Raw genomic sequence first — 26,421 nt, 5'->3', positions numbered from 1 at the left:
CTTCTGTTAGGATGAACTTTAATAAAGTATTTATCTGAAACAAAATATAGGTGATATTTTAGTTTATATCATATTATCATTTCGTATATTTCTTTGGTCTATGCTCCTAGTTAATTAGGAGTTTAACAATTAGAACTTGATGGAGTTATAACAGTATATAACACAGCATATTGACTGGCCAATGCTTCACTCACCTGTTGGTGTATTCATACGTTTTTGAGGAGGATTGTAACTTTTATTATAGTACATCCTCACCAATTTTTCCAGACCAAAGGAAGAAATTACAAAACCCAGATAGTCAGGCCTTTTTTAATGACTTAGTAGTATCAGTAAAATTATTCTAACCACCTTTCGGTCTGATCTGATAACGTGTATGTTCATGTTATACAAAAATTATATACATGAGCTATTTTTATAATGTCTTTTGTTTTCTTAGACAAGAAATAAATCTACTTACTATTTAAATCAACAATGGAGGGTCCTTGACCTTGAAATTCCTTTGGTAATATATCCTTTGATATATATTTATGAAGAGTTTTATGATCATCATAGTGTACAAAAATCTGCAAACAAGTGTTTATTAATTTAATAAATAAAATATTCATGTAGTTTTATTAAAAAAACACCGATTCATGAAATAACATTGAATGAAAAAAAAAATACATTAATCACTAAACTTATTCACACTAAAGAAGACTTATAAATAATCTTAACATTTCTTTAAAATATAGAAATAAAATTGTAAAGGAATATCTATTCACAAAAAATTTTAAATTATTAATAGTTACATACACATCTTAAGTCCCAAACAATCATAATTGGTAGGAATTAGGGAATTTATTGAAAATTAATACAAAATCAAAATATAAAAATTATAAATAAAAGCAAATTTATAAAAAAAATTCTTAAAAATTCCTAAAAAATACTTTTTCTAAATATTTTAAAAGAACAAAAACCAAAAATTAAAAAAAAAGTATATATAAAATAAATAAAACTTAACTGTGGACAGACAGTCGTCCATATTGTATATTATTTTCATTCGATACTACAACAAAATGGAATACTGATTTAAAATTATTAAATATAAAAAACCTCATTTTCAAATTAACGGAACTCTAAACAAAAATAAAAAAATTAATATCAAAACACAACTAACAACACAAAAAAATTTCTTGGAACAAATACACCTTCTATTACTCATATAAAAAGTATAACTCAGTATATAAATCTGATATCAGTTAGATCTGTTACACTACACTGCACCTTCTGCATTCAAACTAGCAAGAAATATGGACAAACTCATTAGGTCACACTTAACACTTGACAATAGCTAATATAAAGAAGATAAGACAACTTATTGATAAAATTAAGGATATGTATATTCCACAAAACTTCTTCAATATAAAAAAAGTTTTACGCTAATGTACGTGTAATAAAAACATACTGCCTAATCACTAAAAAAAAATCTCAAATCATAATCTTAACACAAACTATAACAGTAAAGAAATTTCTTCATGTGCAACAACAAATTCTATACTCAACCAGGCCCATGAGTGAGTTGTCCCATTACTGGTCTTCTTGCTGAAATATTTTTCCATTATTTAAAAACATTCATGTATTATGCAATGAGAATCACAGGCAAAATATATAAGGTGTGCCTAATTATTAATGAGACTGAAATAATAACTCACATTTATTTGCATGTATTACAGTTCTAATGTTTGTTCCCTATAATATAGTCCCCATTTCCGTTTATACAAACTAATTCAAAACGTGTTCTTTTAAGCACAGATTTCAATTTTGGAAAAAGAAAAAGTCACAAGGTGCTAAATCTGGTAAATATGAAGGACATTCTGATATAGTATTGTGTTGGTTGGCTAAAAACCGTTTCTGAAAAAGTGCTGTGTGAGCAGGCACATTGTTCTGATGAAACCATTTTCCACAGTTCTGGTGGTTTTTTCTGACTCTTTCTCTTTGCTTTGTCAAAACTTCATAATAATTTTAGTTCATTTACACCCTTGACATAAATAAAACATAGTGACATGCATGGCTTTGAATCTGGACTTACTTTGACAAGCTTTATTAATGCTTGGTGATGACAGTGTTTTCTAGTGCATCGATTGTCATTATGTCTCATGATCATTTTAGAAGAACCATGTTTCATCACAAGTGATGATTTTTTGAAAAAGGTTGGGGTTGGCATCATATTACTGCAGCTTGTCAGGGCAAATTTCCTTGCGGTGTTGTTTTTGCTCTGGTGTGAGAACCTTAGGGACCTTCTTGAGTAAAATTTTTTTATGTTGAGATTCTCAATCAAAATTTTCCATCCAGTGTGTGTGTTAATGTTCACAGCTTTATTTGTCATTCAGACACTGAGTCAGTGGTCTTTTTGAAAACTCTGGATATTTTTTTGAATAGTTTCTTACGTACTTGAAGTGGAAGGTTGTCCAGGACATTCATTATCTTCCATGTTCTGAGTTCTTTCACTGATTATTTTGTCCTACAAACTGCACGTCCATGAGACATCCAGTTTTACCTCTTTCTTTTTCGTGTTTAGCCTCCGGTAACTATCGTTTAGATAATACTTCAGAGGATGAATGAGGATGATATCGTATGAGTGTAAATGAAGTGTAGTCTTGTACATTCTCAGTTCGACCAATCCTGAGATGTGTGGTTAATTGAAACCCAACCACCAAAGAACACCGGTATCCACGATCTAGCATTCAAATCCATGTAAAAATAACTGGCTTTACTAGGACTTGAACGCTGAAACTCTCGGCTTCCAAATCAGCTGATTTGGGAAGACGCGCTCACCACTAGACCAACCCGGTGGGTTATCCAGTTTTACCTGTAAGCCTCAATAAGCATTTGAAATTATTTAATTATTCTTTGTTCAATTTTAGTAAAAATTAAAAATTTTGTTGCTCAACTTTTAAACTTAGCATTATTTCAGCACAAAACAGAATACACAATGCACTAAACGATGACACACATTCAACTGAAGAGTGAAGAATGGTGATGTTTGTCATGTAGATTCAGACACGCCTAATGTGTCTGTCAAAGAGCTCATAGTTCTCAGAGCTATCTCCAACAGGAAGAAAGACCCTCTCATTATTTAATAGATACAGTCCGTATTTTTACCAGTATTGCTATGATGATGTCATACTCCTGTACAAAGGAAAGATTAGAAAGTGTCACACATTCCTTGCAACCATCAAGTACACATCAATATACAATTTACTGTAGAATGTGAATGCAACAAATCGCTCAACTCTTTTGACTCATCGTGTCCTAAAAAGTAACACACTTTTAAAATTTGCAGAAAATCCCTTAAAACCGAAACACTTATCTTATACATTTAGTAATATCTTTCTCATACATTCAACACAGCTTTCTTATATATGTTACATCTAATATACACACTTTTGTCAGCTGACAATTACACTGAAGAACTCAATATAATAAAATATCAGGCTAGATTAATTACTAGCCACCCACACTTATAGACTACATGTTACAGTAAAGTTACAGAAAATTTTAAATATTATATTTCTAATGTTTTTAAGACAAGACTATTAACAGCAGTACTACCAATTAAAGCACTGATAATTATGTACAAAGGCCCAGGAAGAAAATTCCCAATTATTTGAAAATGTGAGTTATTTAATACTTAATCATTGTATTGTTTGTTAATTTTCAATTCTTTTTATTAATACAAAATGAAGTTTTTTTGTTATGCTTCATTTCTTAACTTTATTTTTTTTATGTTTTAATTTTGGCACTTCTATACCTATTTAGTCAGTTATCAATTTCTTCAAATCTGTTAATGATGAATATATATAACAAAAGTATGTTATTGATTTTAATTTTTTGTAAACGGTCTTGAGTGTTCAGTTTTTATTTTTGTTAAGTAATGATTAGCAGCTTACCTAACATAAAAATGTTTTTTTTTTTTTTTTTTTTTTTAGAACTATAGAAACTAATATTAAGCTGTTTAAAAGAAAAAAATAAAACAGAGTATTCAAATGAACTTAGCTTTCAATTCCAATTTGACTGGACGGTTTATTGTGAAAATTATTATTCAATGGGAATTGGAAACTACGGTTGTTGATTAGATTGTTGGGTGAGAAGACTTGTGAATTTACCCAGATAGATATTTCTGCCACTAAATTGGATTCTTTTTGAAACCTCAGAATAGGAAACAGAGCCTGTGGTCAAATCCAGATGCAGAACTTCCAAACCATCAAGTTCAACCATGAAAACAACTGCTCAGTTTGCAACTGTCTCTCCTAGCCTTACAGATGGAGTCAATACATTAGCTGATCCAATTCTTAGGTGTCTATCTAGGGAAAGATAAATTGAATAGGCAGGGACTGATCTTCATGCAAAATGTATAAACTGTCTTTGACATTCATAAGCCTCTTTTGTCAAATGGTTGGTAATGTGTAGTTATTAGAATCCAGAATGGCATTATTTAAATATTATTATTTATTAAAAAAAAACAAAAAAGCTACTTAATAAATTAATTAAAAGTAAGAAATAAAAAAAAAATTATACTCTTGTATTATTGGACATGACGTTACAAAAAATAATATAATAACATTTTTTTTTTTATACTTACTCGGTTCCTCTGTTTTTCATTTAAGAAAAGCTTAAATATTTTAATAAAACCTGCAACAATTAGAGAGGAATTAAGGAAATGAATTCCTTTTACTCTGAATGGCATAGCATCCTGAAAAAAAAAACATGATTTTTTATTATATCAATTTATAAAATTGTTATATAATTTATAAAAACATAAATCTTAACAGTTTTTATTTTTTTGTTTAGTTTCCTAAAATTTTATCTGATTTTTTGTTTCCTTAAGTGCTGGAAACAAACCAGTGTTCAGTATTCAGTTTTAAAAGAGTATCAGTAAAAACAAAAAAAAAATTCTGTTCTCTTAGGTTCCTTTTCTATGAAGAATAAGGTAAATGTTTTTCTTAAAGACCAGTAACAAACTTTTTAAACTATCATTGCAACATCTCTCGTCCTTAAACATTTAAACAAAGTAACTGTTTAAATTAACACTTAGTAGAATAGTTTTCATAAAATTTATGAGAAATTCTATTAGATATCAGTTCTCTATTTTTATTCAACAATGCATTTTCTCTAAAATTGTTTGTAAAATAGGCTTTCGTTAATAAAATTAATAGGCTTTCGTTTGTAAAATTATCATAAATTAGAAAAATAAATATTGTCATAATTATTTGACCACATGTTAAGTTCATATATTCCTGCATCAGCAATAACATCAGTTGACATCAGGATATAAATGAATGAAAAAGATTACAAAAGTGATTGAAAGCATTATTATGAGTTTTTAAAAGATTATATTTAGTAAGTTCAGTTCGCTTTGTCATTAAAAATTTAAGTCTTAAGTAATTTTCACCACCCACCATCATGAATAAAAATATTGCAAACTCATATAATCTATTTAACATTCAGTCTGCGGTTTTCTTTGAAGCATTTGTACGAGATGTATTTTTACAATGCAACTCATTAATGTGCATGTCTAATACTATTTGTAATTTATAGTGTATAATTATTTCAATGGTAGGGTATTTATCAGTAGTTATCCCTGGAAATCTAAATTACAGATTTCATCCACTGCCATGTTTATACTTATTTTAGTTATGTTCAACTTGATAATATTTCTTCTTTGATAATTCTACTTGAAAAAATGGTGAATATTTTTACCTGCAGTAAATTATTAATTTTACGACAAATTGAGCCAATTAAATATAATTGAAAAATCTTCATTTGAATCAACATTTTTTCAATCAAATAAAAATTTTTATCAAATCAAATTATCAAAAATAATTTTTCAACAGTGGAACATTTTCCATAGAACTTGCCATAAGAAGATTATTTTGTGTAAAATGTTTTGTTACAAATAAAATGCTGGTTATTGATAAAATTTGGTTTGGTTTATAAAAAAAAAATATTTAAAAAAATTTATTATGAAAGTCATTAAAGCTGCTTTTCTTTATTAAAAAAAAAAGTTAAAATTTTGTATATTATTAACAGTGGTAGCTCGTACCTAAAATTAGTGGTGGTGCTGCTCCAGAAAAATTTGTCTGGGTCTTTTCAAGACCATGGTTAAAATTTTCTGTAAAATAAAAGAACTAAAAAGAATGAATCAAATAAAGGGTCTGGTATATATAAACCGGACGATTTTTGAGGGACTGACTGTTTCGTACTATTAAAACATTTAATATATCAAATTAAAGATCAATTTTTGCAATTTATAGTGAATTACTTAGATAGATTTTTTTTTATTTGAATATTATGTCGTCCAAATGTTTTCCATTACTCCTCAGGCTGAAAGTCTTTATAAGAATTTATAGTAATCAAATCAAGTAAATTACCTTGATTTCTTCATTTTAAGAAAAGTTATAAAAAATTGTTAACTTTTTTATATAGGAGTGAAATTAATTTTTTTAATACTACTTACCATTTGACACATGACGGATTTTTTAATAAATGAAACTGAATATTGTTTAAGATGGCTGATTGAGAATAAAGCTAAATCCATAACATATATATCACCCAAACAACACTCTTCTTGTAGTCTGATGTCAAAGTGCATTAATGATCTGGTTGACATATCTGTTGCTGAAAATTTTTCTGTATCAGGGTCCAATAGTCCACAAAAGCTTATTCTGTAGCCATCATTGGATAATTCAGGAAGTGTAAACATGTAACTGTTAAAATGATTTTTAATGTAATTAAAATGAGGTATATACTGTTATATTAAATAAAAACAGTTTTCTATAAATCTTCAAAATGTTCTTAAATAATTTATAACTGTGAAATGATAAATCAAAGAATAATTAAATTATGGTAATAAATCAAAAATATAAAAGGGTGTAGCATAATAATTATTCAGTCTCATTCAATAATGCTAAAAAAAAACTCTTAATTAATCATTAATATATGTAGAAACCTGTTGATATGTAGAAAAAATATGTTGAACTAGAAATGGCAACTTTCATGGTGGTAGCTAGTGTATTTGTCTTTTTTCTGGAAGTTCTACATTTGAGTGTTGGTCAGGTATGGTGTATTAATTGTTTACTTAAAATTTTTATAAAATTCCCTTTAATAGATAGGTATCAGGAACGGCATCTAGCTGGAAAAATCCCATCATATCTCTCCCATATAGCTCCAGAAAAAATTGGGAGAAATGGATATAAAGAAACAAAATAAGTAAAAATGGGAATGATTTGCAATAACTTGGGATAAGATTTTTAATTTCCATGATTTTGTCTTCATCTTTTATCATAGATGACCTGTGTAATAATTCTTATGTCAGTTTGAATAACTTTAAAATAATTATCATGTTCAATTTATCATATAATAAAGTCTATCATACATAAGATTTACCCTTGTATTGAGTAAAATATCTATTATTATCATAGCATAGTAGTATTAATTATAGTCATTTGAACTAAACCAAATAAAGTCCTTTAAATTCTGTACTTTAAACATCATAACAGCATTGTAAGGTACCTGACATGGGTCCCAAGTCATTCCAAAAAATGTAATAGCAATCCTTAAGAATATTAAGCATCTCATGTCAGGCTTACTAGGGAAAATGAGGAGAGAAGTGATTTTTTTTTTGCCTTCTTTACTGAACCAAATATGTGTGATTACATATCTGCATGAGAAGTCCACCAATAATGAAGGTTCATTCATTACATCTTAATGAAACTGTCTTAATGACACTTTCATTCTATATATCGCAGGGACTGGCTGTATAGAAAACGTCTTTATTCTCAGAGAAAGTAACATTTTATGAGGTGGTTAGCAAATGTTGATTCTGTTGCTGTGTGTAGTGCTTGTATTTATTCTTTGTGTCTGAGGATGAATATTCTCCAGTCTACTTTATGAACCATTGTAGTGTTTATCATGATTGTTTTTTTATTAGTTTTTTGTATGATCTTGTGAATTTTATTTGTGATGTTAAAAGTAGTATAGTACTCGCCTGTCCCGAAAGTGTTGGCAATTTTAAATGGCCTCTGGTTGATATTTGTCACTGCTAAACAATATTTATTCTTTTGTATATGTTAAAAGATAATTACAAAAGCATTCAAATTTAAGTTATACTTACCTCTAATCACTGTCTCAGGAATAGTTTTTTTTTAGGGCTATTTACAGCCCCCTCATACTTTCTTTTTTCTGTTTAGCTTCTGGTAATTACTGTTCAGAAGAGGATGATACGTATGAGTGTAAATGAAGTGTAGTCTTGTACAGTCTCAGTTCGACCATTCCTGAGATGTGTGGTTAATTGAAACCCAACCACCAAAGAACACCGGTATCCACAATCTAGTATTCAAATCCGTGTAAAAATAACTGACTTTACTAGGACTTGAACGCTGGAACTCTCGACTTCCAAATCAGCTGACTTGGGAAGACGCCTTCACCACTAGACCAATCTGGTGGGTTAGCTCCCTCATACTGGCCTAGATACTGGTACATTGGGAGCCTCGCGCAGGCTCCTCCCGTACATTGGTACCAAATAGTACCAATTCCATTAATTTAACAAATAATGGAAATATTATCTTATATGTATAAAAATTTATATTGATTAATTAATGCAATCATACAAATTATATCTTCATAACTTACATAGTGTTAAATGACTGGGTCAGCTCTGGACTTGCTGGATCCCTGTTTTGGAAGAATTCAGGAACATCCCTTCTTATTTTTATATAGTTTTCAAGTTTTTTTATTGTTTTATTTAAGTTAAACTTGCATCCATATAAAAATCTTTCTAGAAACTTCCTGTCAGCAAAATCTATAAATTTAAGTTTTTAAATTATAATTTTTATTCACTTAATTACAATTATTAAGCTATAACACATAAAAGATGATTTTACCTATTCCTTTAAGAATTTTGCATAAGATATAAGACTTGTGTAACCTTCTAAATCAGCATTATATAAGATGCTAATTTTTGACGTCATAAAAAATGTTGGTACTTACGTATTAAACGCCACCGGAGCTACAGCTTTATTTAAAAACAAAGTAGTCAATCGGATTTCGGTGGAAAATGGGCGATATAAAGTTTAACATAAATAAATAAATATTTATTTTATAAATATAATTTAACCAAACTTAACCTACGCTCGCTAACCTTGACTAATTAACACCGTAATTTTTTGAGTATTTATTTAATAAATTCAGTAATTACAATTATTTATTATTTAAATAATCAAATTGCAATAACTACTGAATTTATTAAATAAATACTCAACAAATTACGGTGTTAATTAGTCAAGGTTAGCGAGCGTAGGTTAAGTTTGGTTAAATTATATTTATAAAATAAATATTTATTTATTTATGTTAAACTCTATATCGGCCCATTTTCCACCGTAGTCAATCCGATTGACTACTTTGTTTTTAAATAAAGCTGTAGCTGCGGTGGCATTAATACGTAAGTACCAAAATGTTGCTCAAGCAAAACTTACCCAGCCAGCTATTTTCATTACAGAAAATCTTGAATAAATTTGTGGAACGGGTTGTACTGAAGTTCTTATTTTTTTTATTATGGAATGATCTAATTCTAACTTGATCATCCATCATTAACTTTTTTTTCTTTTTTTTTGGTTGTTTGATGACATCACCACAGTAAGCTTAAAGCCCGTGCGTAGGATATGGAAATGTAGCGTATGAAAAAATGCCATGCCTGACCGGGAAAGGCCGAGACGCTACCACTCGCGCCACGGAGGCCGGCGCGAGGATAAAATGAAAGCAACAATGTCGAGGATATTTTATAAATATTGCCAGCATTAAAAAAACTGTCAGAAAAGCATAATGAAATGAAATCCCTTAGCTCTTAATCTACTGACCCCATAGGGAAAGACACCCTCCATGTGGCAGTTTTGGTCATCATGCCACCCCCCTCTGTACATAGCTCTTATGGGCTTTACCAGGGGTCATCTTCAGAACCTCGGTGAAAGGCATCTCTCTGCCTTGTTCTTGCCTCGGTCAGTATGCCACCGATGCAAAAGCCACATGTGATATTTCCATTGGTGTACTGCTAGGAAATGAACTCATTAAAACAAAACACATTTATGTCGAGTCTTTAACAAAACTGAGTGACATGAAGGAACTGAAATTAAAAACACAACTGCTAACCCGATAGGTTAGAAGTTGAGTCCAACATGCAACCACAACATAACACAAAACAAAATATAAAACTAAATAAACAAAATACTACAAAAACAAAAAAAAAACCTTCTGTTAAACCATTTGGCCTGGATTTTCCAATTCTCACGGAGATCTAATGTCGACCTGATAATATCGAGCCAACAAATAGTCTCTGTGTGCAGAAGTTTGTATTTCACGCATTCATAAATTACATGGTATTCATCATCTAGTTGTCCACAATCTGGACACACACCTGAATCCACCAGGTCAAATCGCTGGGAATAGTTTTGCTAGAAATAAATATTGCTATTCCTTAAGCAAAATTAATTTTTTCTTATAGGTAAGATAACATATTTGAAAAAATATAAATGTTTGGAAATGTTAGAAGTTTTAATTAAATATATTTAAACAAATTCTTGAAATAATAAATTAACCAAGATTTCTGATATATAAGAAAAAAGAGAGCTTCAGTTAGCTTAGTTTTTTAAGGGTTTAGTACACAAAATACACATACATGTGTATTCAAGTTAATACATACAGTTTATAATGCAATATGTCATCAGTATTACACATTTGTGCTAAAATTTGTAAAATGGCTTCTCCAGAATTTTGATTTTTTTTTTAAATTGCTTCTAATAAATGGAGCAAAATTGTTATTTGCAATTCTCTTTAGGTACATAAGATTAGAATTAGTATTAATATTTCTAAGTAGCTTCATTTTGTGTCTTAAATCACTTTCAGGTAGGTAATAAAAAATAGATTAAAATGTTTCTTATGCAGGCAATTTTTAATGCAGGAATACTTTACCTTTTGAAATATTTAGTTCTGGGTGCTGAGAGATCCACTCTAATACAGTATCGATATCTTTTTGTGTTTTTTCATTATCTTGAATGAGTTTTTTGTCAATTACAGCTTTTTGCTCTGGAGTTGGAGGAAGAAGTGTCATTATTCTATAAAGAAACAAAGATAACATAATTATACACTACATGTATAAAAAATATATTTTTTTTATTGTTGTGAATTTTATAAAATAGCTCTGAACTATCCTATATGTGAAATTAATATATGCCTCTGAAGAAAGTTTTTGGGAAGAAATAATCTTTTTTGTCGCAACAGATTACTCTGAAAATAAATTGTATCACAAAATGATTGTATGTTTAAACAAAACCCAAAATGAATGTTTATAAAAACATTTTAATGAATTTTTTAAAATCTGTAGATAAAGATGATTAATTCCATTGTTTTCCTGATGTGCAATTATACAGTGAATTTAATTAAAATTTAATCTTGTTGGGTTATATAAACAAATAGGGAAATGAATTTTATCAGTGGAAACAAAATTGAAGCCAGCTGATAATGTATCATCATATAAGCTGAGACAAAAATATATATTAAAAACAATAAGTTGATTAAAATCTTTTAATTTTTCTTAGTAATTTATTAAAATACAAATGGTAATATAAATCAGTATTTTATTTAAAAAAATAGAAATTGAAAAAAAAAAACATTATGCCATTAGTGTCTTCAAGCTTTTGGTGTTAACTATTGTGTCTAGTCCGCTTTAATGGGTACAAATGGATTGGATAAAATACCAATTTTTAGACATGGTATTCTACTTGAGGCCAACAAACTGTTCCTGTAGTGTATTTTGAACAAGTTATAATTTACAGTAATATTTTCATTTTCTGTGAAATTACCAACTTTCTAATTTTTTTCTAATACTGTACTTTAATCTTACTTTAACACTGAAAGTTTTTTAAAATAATCAAATTTTAATTAAAATTAATTGTTGTATTTTATATATTCTATAGCGCTCGCTGTTAAAGATATATTAAACATAACTATAAAAATAAAATATGTGATTAAGTGAATGTATAAATTTAAAATTAAATAAACAGCATTGGTTTGTTAAGCTGGATGCAAATGGTAACTTATATACACTTAGGAATGTATGTGTGCATTCTGTTGAGTTGATCAGAGTAATCATCACAAAAATAACGCAACTTACATTTTGGATCTTTCTTTATTTCTCTGAAATGCCCTTCAAAGAGAAGTTTGACTTATATGCTAGGAATTACAGCAATTTCAAATTTATCTGATTATTATAAACTAATAATTAAATTTTACCTAATCAGTTTTTTCTTTACAATTTTTAGATTTTGGATTGAAACACCTGTGAATTTGCCTGAAAACACTTACAAATAAGAAGTTTTCTATAAATATGATCTCTAAAATTTTTGCGAGCTTTATCATGTTTATTATAAAATATTTAAACTTGAGGAGTGTACTTAAAGTAAGCTGAATTTAAGTTTCTGCGTGATTCAGTCAATTTTAATTGAAAATTTGAATATACATTGAGTGTCTATGAAATTAATTTAAAAATTGTCGAATCAGCAGAAACAAGACCGATTTGAAGTGTCCAAAGAACTGATTAATCGGGCCAAAACTGACCCAAATTTTTTAAATTGGGTAATTACAAGCAACAATCATGGGTTTGTGGGTATGACCCACATTTATCTAAGTGGAATGGTCCAAGTTCACCAAGATCGAAAAAAGCAAGATAAAGTTGGTCAAATGTGAAGACGATTTTGGTGGTTTTCTTCGATTCTATGGGTATCATGCATCATGTCTCTAGGGATCAGGAATACTTTAAAGGCATCCTTCAGTGTTTTCATGAAAATATACAGAAGAAAAGGCCTACACCCTACAAGGCAAGAATTGGGTCCTCTACCATGACAACACATGTATTGTATTGTATGGTATTGTCGATCATGGAATTTTTGGCCAAATTCCTGTGTTTATGCAACCTGCCTGTACCCCTGATTTAGCCCCTGCCGACTTCTCCCTGTTCCCTAAATTGAAATTTTTGCTGAGAGGGAACAGATTTGACTCTATTGAAGACATCCAAGGAAATACGGTTTCTTAACACCCTTAAGAAAGAAAATTTCCAGGAATGTTTCCAAAAGAGGAAACACTGTTGGACTCTGTGTGTTTAATCAAAAGGGCACTACTTTAAAGGAGATCCATCACAATAGCCTGTTAAGTACTGCCATTTTGAAATTACAAGCCCAGTCTTAAAACTTTCCAATCGCACCGTGTAATAATTGTTTTGTGCATCTTTTATCATTGCTTTTTTAAATATTAATTCTATATGTATTTGTAACTAGTATGTTTTCTGAGTGCTTTTTTAAAGATGTTTGTGTACAATCTGTTCTAACTGTTTTTAAGTTTTATAAAATAATATCATCTTTTTTCAGGTCATTTTGAACTGCCTGGTTGGTAATAATTTGCTGTGCTTCATCAAATCTTCTGTACCCTAATCTAGGAGTATTTTGTGCTAAAAAAGCAGTGAACCAGTTGAATTATTTGTAGATAACTTTTCAGTAACCAGAATTTAGAAGGTGGAATATATCATATCTTAAAAACTTTCTTTGACGTTGTACCCCTCTCTCTCCTTGATAAAAAAAAGATGTTTCATGTGTATATATATATATATATATATATATATATATATATACAGTGAAACCTAAAAAAAACGTAAACCTCCTCAAAACGTACCGTTTCACAAATCCCGATATATTATTAAAAAAACTGATCTCTTCAAGACGGAAAACTCCGCAGTACGGAAACGGAAAGGAAACATATATTTTACTTTTAATTTTATTAAGCTTGTTTCATAAGACGGAAAGGAAATTAAAAAAAAGATTGTACATTCCCATGATTGCAAATTATAATTCCAGTAGAAGTTTAAAAAAAAGTATAGCTGTTCCAAAAATATCGTTCAGTTATCAGTGGAATGGTACGCAAATAAAAAGTCTTGGATGACGTCTAACATAACGGAAAAATGGCTGTATAGTTTAAACGAAACAATGGTTATGGAAAATAGAAATATTCTACTGTTTTTAGACAATGCGTCGTGTTACCCTCATGGAAATTATTCTAACATAAAACTTGTGTTCTTTCCTTCAAACACAACTAGTGTAACTCAACCAATGGATCAGAGGAGTTATTAAAAACATAAAAACTCATTATCGGAAACATTCTGCAGTCGCTAGTCGCCAATGTGGATTCAGTTCAAGAACTGACACATAAAATTACTATTCTGGATGCACTGAGGTGGCTCTCTTTATCGTACAAACAAATTACAAATAACTGTGTAAAAAGTGCTTTTAAAGAAGCTGGTTTCTGCACGGAAACGGATAATGATTATGTTCCCGATACATGTATTTTGCAATACAACAATATTGCGTGAAGTTGAATTTCTGTTACAAGAAAGTGGTCAAACATAGGTCCATGTTGAAGACTACGTGGGTATTGATAGTGATTTGATAACCGAAGAACGATTTCAAACTAGATGAAATTATTTTGTCTGAAACTAGCAAGATTAACGAAAGTTCAGAAGAAGATGGACAAGGAGAGGACACTGTTGGACGGAGTACAGTGCCGTATGGCTCTTAAAGTGGCGTCGGCATACGCCTCGGTTTCGACTGAGGGCGTTGCTGGTGGTGACTGGGATGCCGCCACTCCAACAGCTGGTTGCGGCTCGTGCGCAAGTTCCTGACCGGCCATGGAGTCTTTCGTTCATAACTGTATGGACGAAGAAGTGCTGAAGACCCCTTCTGCCCCTACTGTTGGGAGTTAGACACGCCAGAACACGTGATATATCAGTGCCCGCGGTGGGACGAGGAACGCCGCGACTGTGCTGTCTTAACTGGGCATCTCTAGATGGGGACCATCGTTGTAACGATGTTACGCAGTTCGGTAGACTTCGACGCTGTGATGGGTTTTGTGTCGGGAATACTACAAATGAACAAATGAAATATCGGGAAGCCAGTGGTGAGGGGTAGCTCCGTATGGAGAAGCCGTTCGCCCATGCTTGCACCGGTGGGCGGTGGTGTAGTGGTGCGGGGGACTTCCGAGCCCCTGAGCTAAAAGACTGAGTCCCAGCGTGGGTGTCCCCGTTAGAGGCGAGGGATCAAGTCTCGGTTGCTGGGTGACGGTGGCTGGGAACGGCATAGCCGGGCCTGTCGTTTCCCTCATCTGGTGGCTAGAGGTGAAGGCACCTCCTGGAACCGTGTCCATGCTTAATTGGGGGTCTGGCTGCAGGAAGCAGGGTTAAAAAAAAGGAGAGGACATAGAAAACAAAACTAACAGTTTCGGTGAAGCATTGGGTATGGTTACACAGCTGGAAGAAATCGCAATTCATATAAACAGCTATGATTTGCAATAGAATATGTTAACCATTAGAAATATTATTGAAAACAAAAGTTCCAAGAGTAAATTATTGAAACAGTAAACTGTAATTGAATATTTTAGAAAATGATTTTATTTTAGAATTAGTGTTAGATCATGTTGTGTTTTAAGCTAAGTATATGTTTTCTAATTAAACGTAACTGTTAAATAAAAAATTACTAACTTGTAAAAATAAAAAAAAACTCTTTTAGCGTACCTGTACAATTTTTGAAAATTAATGGTTAATGGTCTCTATATGCAGTATAATTTTCCAATTATTCCAAACATTTATCCTTGTTTAACTTCATTTTGCATTTGTAATTAATAGCACAGGAGGGCACAGGACCTAACGATAAATTAGCTCAATTTTTAAAAACTCTGCAAGACGGAAACCTCTTCAAAATGGAATTCTTACTCGGTCCCGTCAGATTCTGTTTTGGGAAGGTTTTGCTGCATATATATTAATTTTAGAATGTTGATACATAGGCAATAAAGTTTAGAAATTAAGTTTAAAATTGATCTAAGTAGTACATAATTTTTTTTTTTTCAGCAGTAGTAATCAGGTTTTATTCAATAGGGTGAAAAGACATTGTTGTGCTGTAGATTGTTTATGCTGTAGAATACAATTTAATGACATTTCCCCAAGTAATTTTGTTATAAGATGATTGGGGAAGAGCATAAGTCACTAAATGGCTATTTTGTGCAGTTGTCTTTGTCCTCAATTCTTGGATACTGATTAGTATGGTATTTTCTCATGATTTATGTATTTGCTGTCATAGTAATAGCATCTGTGTTTTGAGAATTAGTAAAGACAACTTGAAACAACTGTTTTCATGTTAATTTAACAATATTCTGGTTGTAAGAAAATAGAGTATAATAATATTATCTAGATTTTTGTTACTGAATTTTATTCATTTTTTTTGTTGATAAAAACTTATATTTTTTTAAAGTATGCCTTAAAAATATAAAACTTTTCAGTGAGCTTTAAAGATTTATAAGTTTGCTTAATAATGAAATGTAAAAGAGGAAGGAGTAATTTTGTTTTAACACATGTGCAGTAAAATTTGTCTTTATTACTTTCATTAAGGTAAAATTTTTAACTATAATCAATAAAATGTTGAATTTTATTATTATTCTATTCTGGTCTGAAGATTACAGACCAGAATAGGATATTTAACTTTTTGTGAATAATAATTGTGTAAATAAACACATTCATAAAATTATACATAAACATAAACAACTTGTTCTATATTAATCGGTCACATAATCATAAAAATAGAAAATTAATAAAAAAAAAATTCATTTTCACAAATTAATATTTCACTGTATAAGTAAATTTGAAAATACAAACTCTATTAATTCATTTTGGACACGTCATATATAAAAGCTGACAAAGATAGACGCTCATTTAGAACACTGTAAAACCACTCAACTTAATACAAATTAGCTACTTCAGGGCTTATGATCAGCAGACTACTCAACACATCCATGTCACCTGAAGATCAGACAGATGATCTAATACTATGTAATACCTCACAAACATGTTCATACAAATTGATAAAATTGATCTTTAATTTGCTTTTATATTAATAATCATCGAATTAATAAATTATTTCTCAAATTTTACAATATCAATTCAAATTTTTGTCAAAAAATGTGTATAATCTTGTCCTATTTTAAAAATGATTACTTGGAAATTGTTTTTTTTTTAGAGACCCTTCAGAGAGTCATTATGCAGTTTCTTCTTCAGTTATACTCACTGTCATCAGTATCACTATTGAAGAAGCTTTGATGTTTGTGTTTTTAGTTAGTTTTTATTTTGTTTTTTATTCTGAATGTTACACTGTCCAGATTTCTTTAATCCGTGAATTATTTTTCTCTGAGTCTTTGTTTATGTATGTTATGGTGATATGTGAATTTTAATATTTATGTTTACGTGTGATGTGTGAATTTGTTAACTTTAGCTTTGTTTTTAATTTTATTTGTATTTATTTTGTACAGAATTGTGTCAGTGAGGGTGCCATTATGTGTATTTGTATCGGTGATTGCGCTGTAAAGATTCATGTGAGTGAATGTATATATACATTCATGTTCATTTTTGTGTGCTAAGTATTTAAAAGTGTTGATTTTTGCTATGTGGTCTTCAGCCAACGTAGTTTGTTATCATACCTTTTAATTCAGATAGTTTATGTCAGGTTGGATGATTTAAGATCCTGAAAATTGTCTTTATTGAGGTCAAGAAAGTTTATTTGTATTTTGTGGCTGAATATAATAGAACAAATAAATAAATGCATTATAGTAACTTACATAAATAAAGCCTCAGTGAACATAGCTCACAAGTAAAAAAAACAAAACTGGATACAATGCAGACTTTAGAACAATCCGTTAAAAACAGAATACATCAACAAAGAAGCATAACACCCTTAAAATGTATAAATTAAACTAATATTATTTGACTATTTATCAAACAAATTGCAGCTTCAAATAAAGATACGATAAACACTTAACATAACAGCTCTCCATAACAACATAGAACCAATATATGCCCAACAGCTCATAGATGCAAATCATAAACATGGAACAATGATATACTAAATGAATATTCAAAATGAAGACAATTCTAAATCTGACATACTATTTGACTACTTTCTAAATATGTGACTGAATAACTAAAAAAAAAAAAAATACACCAATAATAACATTGACTGTCTCAAGTGTGAGGTAACAGCAGTTATAATAATTAAAGATGACCAAAAGAGAGATTGAAAATATGATGTAAATATTAAAACTAGCCCTGTTTGTCATTTAAAAATAGCTGATAATTTAAAATGAATAAAATTTTGTTGTTGCGCTGTGTGTGTGTTTAAGTTTAATTATTTTTAAAAATTACCTTAGAGAAATTAAAATGGCACGTTAAGAACACATATTTCCATACTTTGTTCATACAATATTTTACGTTTATCAGAATTAAACATGGTGGTTTTACTAGTATTATTATTAAGATATTAACTTATCAATGACCTTTGCTGTATACTATTATATTACATTAAATATGGATTAATAGAACAGAATATTAAAATAGATATACAGAGTGTATCACGAAGTTATCCCGAGACATTCATAACCTATTTTATTTGTGAAAATAATGGAAAAAGTTCACATAAACATATGTCCTAAAATGCTTCGTTTGCCAGTTACGGCTAATGAAATATTCCTCTCGGATTTCAGATACCCCGGTGAAATGAGGTCGTACAAAATTTTTACGACGTTAATTAAGGGGCAGAATTAGTGATTTCTTATGATTTTTGACCTGAAAAATCGAATAGAATTGGTTACAGAACCAATCTGGAGTATTTTTTGAGAAATCTTTGGTGAAAACCAATAAATTGGGGTAAAAAACCCCGTTTCTCAAGTTTGACGTACAATATTTTTGTTATAATAAATGGGTAATAAACACATAAAACTTTTAAACAAAATTCGTCTCCTGGGTGTAGATGTTGAATTGGCTGTTTAAGGATAATACTCGTTTTGTTTGCGTCCTCCAAACCATCGAATGCGAAACCCCGATTTGCTTAGAAAGATTTTTACTGACTCCTGGACTGCGCTTAACTGTATTGATAATAATTTCATCTATAACAGCGACTTTTTGTATCCTTTTGAAGTGACAATATCCGTGTAGCCATTTCAATAAAAAATACGGCCCAATAATTACATCTGATAATGTTGACGCACTCGCACTGTTATTTTTTCACGATAGCACAGCAATACAGTGTGGTTACGATCTTATAAACTCTTCTTTTTCCTTATAGATTTGTACATCTCTCATAATTTACCCTTTAAGTAAATCATTTTTTTACTCTTACCCAAATTCAAATTCGGTCCCATATGAATTGAATATAAAAAGAAATGTACAGAGTGTACCACGAAGTTCTCCCAGGACTTTAATAACTTATTCTATTCATGAAAATATTTGAAAAATCTCGTATAAACATACGAGTATGTCCTAAAATCCTTCGTTTGCGAGTTTTATTGATTTATAGATGATAGATATCTTAATTAAAAAACATGCCCTTGTATTTATCGTTTAATTTCTACACATGATAAGTTTCACTTGATTTGTTTGAAAAATAATGAAGTTTAGACAGTTTTTCGATTATGAATCATGAAAGAAGTTGCGGTAAATTTATTATTAAAATTCTTTGAAGCTACTTGGGGTTATAAGGACAGGTTTATAACTTTACAATATAATTAGTAACTTGAAATTTTAGCCAGTCGTTTGAAATAAAATTTAGACGTATTGATCTGTTAGAAAGCTATAAAATCAATTTTTACTTCCTTGTACGAAGTAAAGGAAGTATTGTGATCGCGAAAAATCTCGGTTTTCAGATTTCAATGGAAATATCCATTTTGACCATTCCTGAATCCATTTTGACTAGTTTCAGCGAGACGTTTGTACGTACGTATGTATCTCGTATAACTGTAAAACGATTAGCCGTAGGATGTTGCAATTTTGCACTTAGGACTGTTGTAACATCTAGTTGTGCATTTCTCCTTTTGATTGCAATCGGCTGGATCAAAAGTGTTCAAAAAAGCCCAAAATCCAAAAAAAAAAATGTATTTTGGACTCTTTCTTAACTGCAGTAATAAGCTCTCATTGAGAGTTTTTCAACGATATAAGTGGTACTTATTTTCATTGGTTCCAGAGTAGCCAAATAAAATTTTAATTAATGAAATATTTTGATCATATAAGGGGAAGGTTCGAATCCGACTTCATCTTCTCTTACTTTTTTTAAAAATTTAAATATATTGATTTATCTCTGATTGTAAAAAAATTGCAATAAATAATAGCTCATTAACAAAAAAAAAAAAAAAAAAAATTGAACAAATATCAGAAGTTATAAATGAAATAAAATTGTATGTATTTTTCATTTAAAAAAATAAATGTATAGGTAATTTAATAGGCGTACAAGGAAGTCATGTGGTGTCCACATAAGTTTTTATCTTTGGGAAGTACGCAAAACAGTTTGTGTTCAGTGAAAGACGAAACCGATTACTTTCTAAAATTATTTTTAGTTTGTTACAAATAACCCATAACTGACATCGGCTGTTTAAAGTAAACCGGTTGCAGGACACATGCGAAGTCACCAGCAATCTACAATTTCTTTACACGCCCACTGTGGTCTGTTTTGTACGGTGCCGGCAAACCAGTGATCGATGAGACAAGCTATGTAATATATATTATGGTGATAGTTGTATTACGTAAATTAAATAAGAGTAAATGTATAAAAGTAAAAATCTTTTTTTCCTAAAAAGCCAAAAAAATTCAAGAAATTACTTAGTGTTTTGGGACCGCAAGAAATTTTTTCACGAACAGAGATCATAAAACTGGACTGCACGTCAAAGTTTTGTAAAGCGCTGAAGACACTTCAGAGGCCAATTCAAAACAAACAGTTCGGAATGTTCACAAAGATTGTAGTTTTTCTTACGTAGTATCATTCTGCACATCGCACAAAGGGTTTACTTGAGTAGTTCAAGCGGAAGATTTTTTATCAATCCTCGGTCCAGAATGGTAAAATGTCTTTACCTAGATAAAGATCACTCTTATAGCTAGGTAAGCAGGTGGCGGAGGGTTATAAGGGTTTGTAACTTGTTGTTTTAAATGCTTAAATATGGGTGGCGAATGTGCAGTGAAGCAATTAGGTATGTAGGTAGGTAACTTAAATATACAATAAAGCCGTTTTCTCTATTTTTCGTTATAAAAAAAAAAAATTATTTCAGCGGGCATCAAAAGTTACTTTTGAAACAGCCTTCTTGTAATAAGTTTATAAAAATATATAGAAATTTTACCGGTTATAATAAACGAAAAAAAAATCTAATTTTAATTCATTTTTCAAGAGTTTAATTTTTGAGGGTATCACAAGTGTCATTTCTAAAAATAAATGATCTTTTCAAGAATTTATTCTTGCATAAAATTTTATGATTTCACCATTGTTGTAGCTTTTTAAGTCGGCGAGCTCAAAAGTTACAAAATTAAAAAAATTCAATTCCCGTTTTCGAGAAACTTAGCGAAAAAGTTCAGGTGGTAATAAACAGCGTACGCCTGTTTACTTCCATTTGACGAATCTGTCCTCGTAAAACGGTTTCTTCTCTTTATTTATTAATAAATAGAAAACCTTTTATATTTATTAATTTTGTTAAAAGCTTTCTACTTATGATCTCTTTTAAAATTATGTCAATTTATTGATTAATGAATGTATTCAATTATAAGTTCAATTAAAGATAATTTTTACGTTTGAACTGTATCTTTTTTAAAAAGAATATATGATAATTTTTTTTAAATCGTAGGAATATGCTATTATTTTTGCTTATAACACAAAATAACTTTTTTCTTAAACATTGTTGATTCACTTACTAATATTATGGAAAAAACATCACATTACCCAACCATACAATTATTTAAAATGTTTATTTTCTGCTAAGAACATAGAGTTAGTTTTAAAATAAGTAACTAGCAATGAATTTGCGGAAAAATGAATTAAATTATAAATAATAGGTAAATAAAACTGATTATAATATTTATATTTTTATTATTTACAATTTTACACAGCTGTTTATAATATCTTAACTGTTGGTTTTTTGTGATTTTCTAATTTCATTACCTTCAACGTTTTTAATTTTATTTCATTACATATTAAGCATAAGATATTATATCTAATCATTCTATATTTGCCAATGAGTTTAATGTTTAATAACTCGTTTCATAATTAGAGGTGATCTTAATTTATTCTCCAATTGGCTTTTTGGTAATAGATTAGCATCTAATTTTATTATTGAAGTTTGTTTAAAAAAAAAACTGAATGAAAATTAAAGAAGAGTACTCTTTTTACACGACTGCCCAAAAATGAGTGTAATGTATGTAGGGTGTTAGTATGAATATATGTATGTTTGTTCCACCGTAGCAGCTCAACGGCTGAACCAATTTAGATGTATGATCCCGCGTTGAAATCCTTACGTTACCGGAAATGTCATAGGATATATATATATATTATTTAGTGGAGGAGATTTGCCGGTTGAAGCACAAACTTTAATGAACTGTGAGCCTCTATCACTGTGTTAGCTGGGTTTGAAGTGAATGATTCAAATCAATCGAATGAATAAAACTACAAAATAATAGAATGAAATTTACGTTAAATAAAATAAAATAATATTAAATTAAAAATATTTCTGTTTACTAAACATTATTGGTTAATAATAATGAAACAACCAAAAATAAACCCTGATTAAAAACCCACAAGATTTAAAACAACAGGTTAACTCTTTCAATACAAATACATCAACTTATCATAACGATAACGAGGAAAAGAACCACGAACCCAAACAGAAACATTAACAATAAAAGTAACCTTAAAAAACTCATGAAATCGCCATCAAAAAATATTAGAAAAGTTAAAAATCTCGTAAACATTATATTACTATGCTCAGGTAAATAATATAAAGAAAATCTAAAAGATCTGGATTCAATATTAAACCCAGAAACTAATTTAGTTTCATTCTTAGAAATATCAAAAGGAGAAGGATTAGTTTCAGCTAAAATACAAGAAAGAAAAATAAAAAATAAAGGAAAAGAAAAATCAAATATCCAACTGAAAATAATATGAATCAACTAAATTAAAAGACTCACAATGCAAAATAAAACAAAAAATAACTAAAAAAAAAACAACCTCATAAGAGATTCTTTGAGAAATTCTACGCATAAAACCCAATAAATAATAAACGGAATTAGATGACCAACCAGCAATCATGACAAAATCAACCCCAAAACCAGAGCAACATAAAAAAAGAGACCATAGATAAATTCACCAAAATCGAAGGTAAAAGGAAACAAGAACCGAAATAACAAAAAAAAAGTAGGAACCAAAAAGTAAATTAAATAATTACCAAAAGAAAGAAAATAAAATTTCTTTCTAAACATTTTTAATGCATCACCAAAGGCTGAAATAAAAAAAAAAACAACTTTATTAGAGCCCCTGTGAAACTGAATATATATCCCAATACCCTGCGCTCAAAAAAAGCAAAAGGCTTTTTGTTTTTTTTTCTTGTAAAAAAACGGGGTGAAAAAACTGCGTGTGAGGCTAGACCAGTCATCACCATCAACTGGTAACAAACGGGTTGCCCCCGGGGCGCTGTTTTGGAAGGTGCAATGGGGTGCTGTTATAATATCTCTGCAAACAATCGCCCGATTTTCAAAATTCAAACGGGGTATTTGTAAGCTAGTTGAAGGCTAACTTTTGCACGATTCAGGTACACTCTCTGTCTAACAGATCACGGTTATTTGGAAATTTTGTTATATCTTCCCAACTGATCTTCCAATTTTAAAAATTCAAACGGGGTATTTCCTAGTATAATAAAAAATCACAATGGAACACAAACCGAAACAAAAATTAATTGATATACTCAGAAAAATCGAGTGGCCTGCGCTACGCCGAGACCAGCTTGAGCCCGGCGAGCTCCCACAAACGGTTTTTGTAGAGTTTGATTACAGGTCTTTGTACGATTAGAGGTAATGCTGTCTGCATCGGATTGGGATCGAACCCACTTTTGTCGTGTTTGATGCTTTAGGGGGACAGGGCAAATTGGAACGGCGTATACTGCCACTAATACTATGCTGGGCTGTTATAATAATAGAACTAAATTTACGTTAAATAAAATAAAACAATATTAAATAAATCTAAAAAAAATTAAAAAGATAATAATAGGCTTCCGGTTCAAACTGGGTGTGAGGCTAGAGTGGTGAGGTGATGCGAGCACCTCGTGCGAGGCTAGACCAATCAACTGATAACAAACGGGGTGCTTCTGGGGCGTTGTAGTTGGGGGGCTCTGAATAGTAATTGTCTTATATTAAAGAGTTCTTAATATTAGGTACCCTATATTAAAGCGTCCGCGGACTGCATTTAAAAATGTTCGTTCAAGGACAACATTTTCTTATCGATGTAAGACCTGGTGAGAACTTAATCATTAGACAACCTTAAATGCCTACTATTTCTACAACATGAAAAATATATTTAAACAAATTAAAACTATCTGAAAGTTGATTGGTCACCAATTATTTTATTTAATTAGATACTGCATAACGATGTTTAGTACTTCATTTCCATACCTTGTTTTCTTTTTTTTTAGTTTAATTAATTTTTTTTTTTAATTTTTGGCAGTCGTGTTTTTTAATTTTTTTAATTGTTTTTATTATTTGATACTTTTTACTGTATTTTTAACCCAAAAGCTTTTCTTAAGCAAACTTGAAGTTATACCGAGGTGAAATCCCAAGAAAAGTTCTTTATTAACTTTCTAATAACCAATTTTTTCTCTTTGTCAGAATAATATATGTAATAGCCAAGAATAGTTTAAAAAAAAGAAGAATTACTGGGATTGTTAAGCTTAAATAAAAGAATGTTTACATTAATGAAAAAAAAAAAGCATAATATTATTTGTAAATTAAAGTACAATTAAATCGCATCAGTGTGGATAATAAAGTAACTATTTCAAGAAAATATTGCCCAGTACATTGTCTCAAAAATAAAATCATCTTCCCAAATAATAGCTAGTGAATGTGATTTTCACCTGATGTTTATGTAGAAATTATTATAAACGTTGTTTCTTTTTTTCACGTCATTTCTGACGTAATAATAGTTCATTTTAATAATTATTGTACAGTACGTATTTTCTTATACGTGTAATCAAAACGATTAAACGAAATACTACACTATTTTTTTATAATTTAAAAAAAAACTTTAAAAATTCCAGATTGAAACAGTTATTGTTTGAAAAGATGGCTGACAACTGAAATATTTTTAGTCTAGAAACATTTAAATTGGGTTAGAATAAAAAGAAAAAAATTATTAAGCAGTTAATGAAATTACTTTTGCGTTTTTCATAGGGGGTCTGAAATTGTTAGGTTAAAAAGTTGTCTCATATGGGGACCTTTAGTTTTTAAAATGTTATAAAAGATAAATTTCAGTAATGAAATGAAGATTAACAGAATAAAGAATATGGAAGAATATTTTCATCTTTTTACCGCTATTATGAAGCGAGTTTTAAGCTTAAAACTCATCGTTATTTATACGAAGTCCTATTCAAATTGTTATCAATTTTCTTCTTTGTTTTAAGCAACGTCACTGTTTTCAACCTCTGTTCATGTTGCTTAAAAATAGGCTATCCTACATACTTTAACAATAGTTCACATTATAAAACAAACAGCTGTTATGAGTTTTATGTTCGTATTCACTAATATAAAAAAAATATAGATAAAGAGTTATTAATTGCACTATATATAAATGTATGCCAATTTCTTTTATAATTTCTGCCACAATGAAAGTGAACAGAATTGTTTTTCTCTAAATTGTTTCAAAATTGCTAAAACATTTTCAAATATTTAATAAAAAAATTTGTGGAATATTTTAGTTACACTAGACTACATTATGAAATGGTTATAGGTGATTTTTTCAGCAGTTGAACGAATTAATTCTAATAAAGATTTCGGTAGTGAATCGATCATCTTTTGGAATATTACTTCTACTTCATAACGCCATTAAGAAATATTAAGTCTTAATAAAATATATATATATATATATATATATACACACATACACACACACTATAAACATTTTGTTCTAAGTATTTAAACAATGCTACTCTCTCTGTAAAATATTCATACAAACAAATGCACCATTTTTTCGACGACCGTCTACCATTTTTCCGGCAACACTATAATCCCGTCGCTATAGAACTTCTGTGGTTTCTGGTCAAAAAATTGAGACACGTGGTTTTCACAGGCCTCTCTTGAAACTAACTTAGTACCGTTCAGAGAGTTCTACAGAGACCGAAACTAATGATGGTCTGACGGTGCCAGATCCAGGCTATACGGTGGATGCATTAAATCCTCCCAGTCAAGTTCTCTCAATTTCTGACGGGTCGTTAAAGATGTATGCGGTCTGGCGATGT

General features: G+C 30.0%; 1 protein-coding gene across 4 annotated transcripts in view; it reads right to left on the bottom strand.

Annotated features, from left to right (window-relative positions):
- Positions 1-26,421, bottom strand: part of LOC142323621 (retinol-binding protein pinta-like) — a 52,998-nt gene that overhangs the window by 11,991 nt on the left and 14,586 nt on the right. For 2 of the 4 annotated variants that reach the window (XM_075363493.1, XM_075363495.1), the window contains exons 2-6: positions 11,002-11,144; positions 8,671-8,839; positions 6,497-6,746; positions 4,622-4,732; positions 458-563 (exon numbers count right to left, since the gene is read on the bottom strand). In XM_075363493.1, coding sequence (XP_075219608.1) covers positions 458-563; positions 4,622-4,732; positions 6,497-6,746; positions 8,671-8,839; positions 11,002-11,144 — 779 coding nt within the window. Of the gene's footprint in view, positions 1-457; positions 564-4,621; positions 4,733-6,496; positions 6,747-8,670; positions 8,840-11,001; positions 11,145-17,733; positions 17,935-18,316; positions 18,475-26,421 lie in introns of those variants that run through there. The other 2 variants (XM_075363496.1, XM_075363492.1) reach the window with 2 other exon arrangements.

This window comes from Lycorma delicatula, chromosome 4 (genome assembly GCF_047948215.1).
Source record: "Lycorma delicatula isolate Av1 chromosome 4, ASM4794821v1, whole genome shotgun sequence".
Lineage (NCBI taxonomy): Eukaryota > Metazoa > Arthropoda > Insecta > Hemiptera > Fulgoridae > Lycorma > Lycorma delicatula.
The sequence above is the reverse complement of the archived record's forward strand: the minus strand, read 5'-3'. Positions and strand labels throughout refer to the sequence as shown.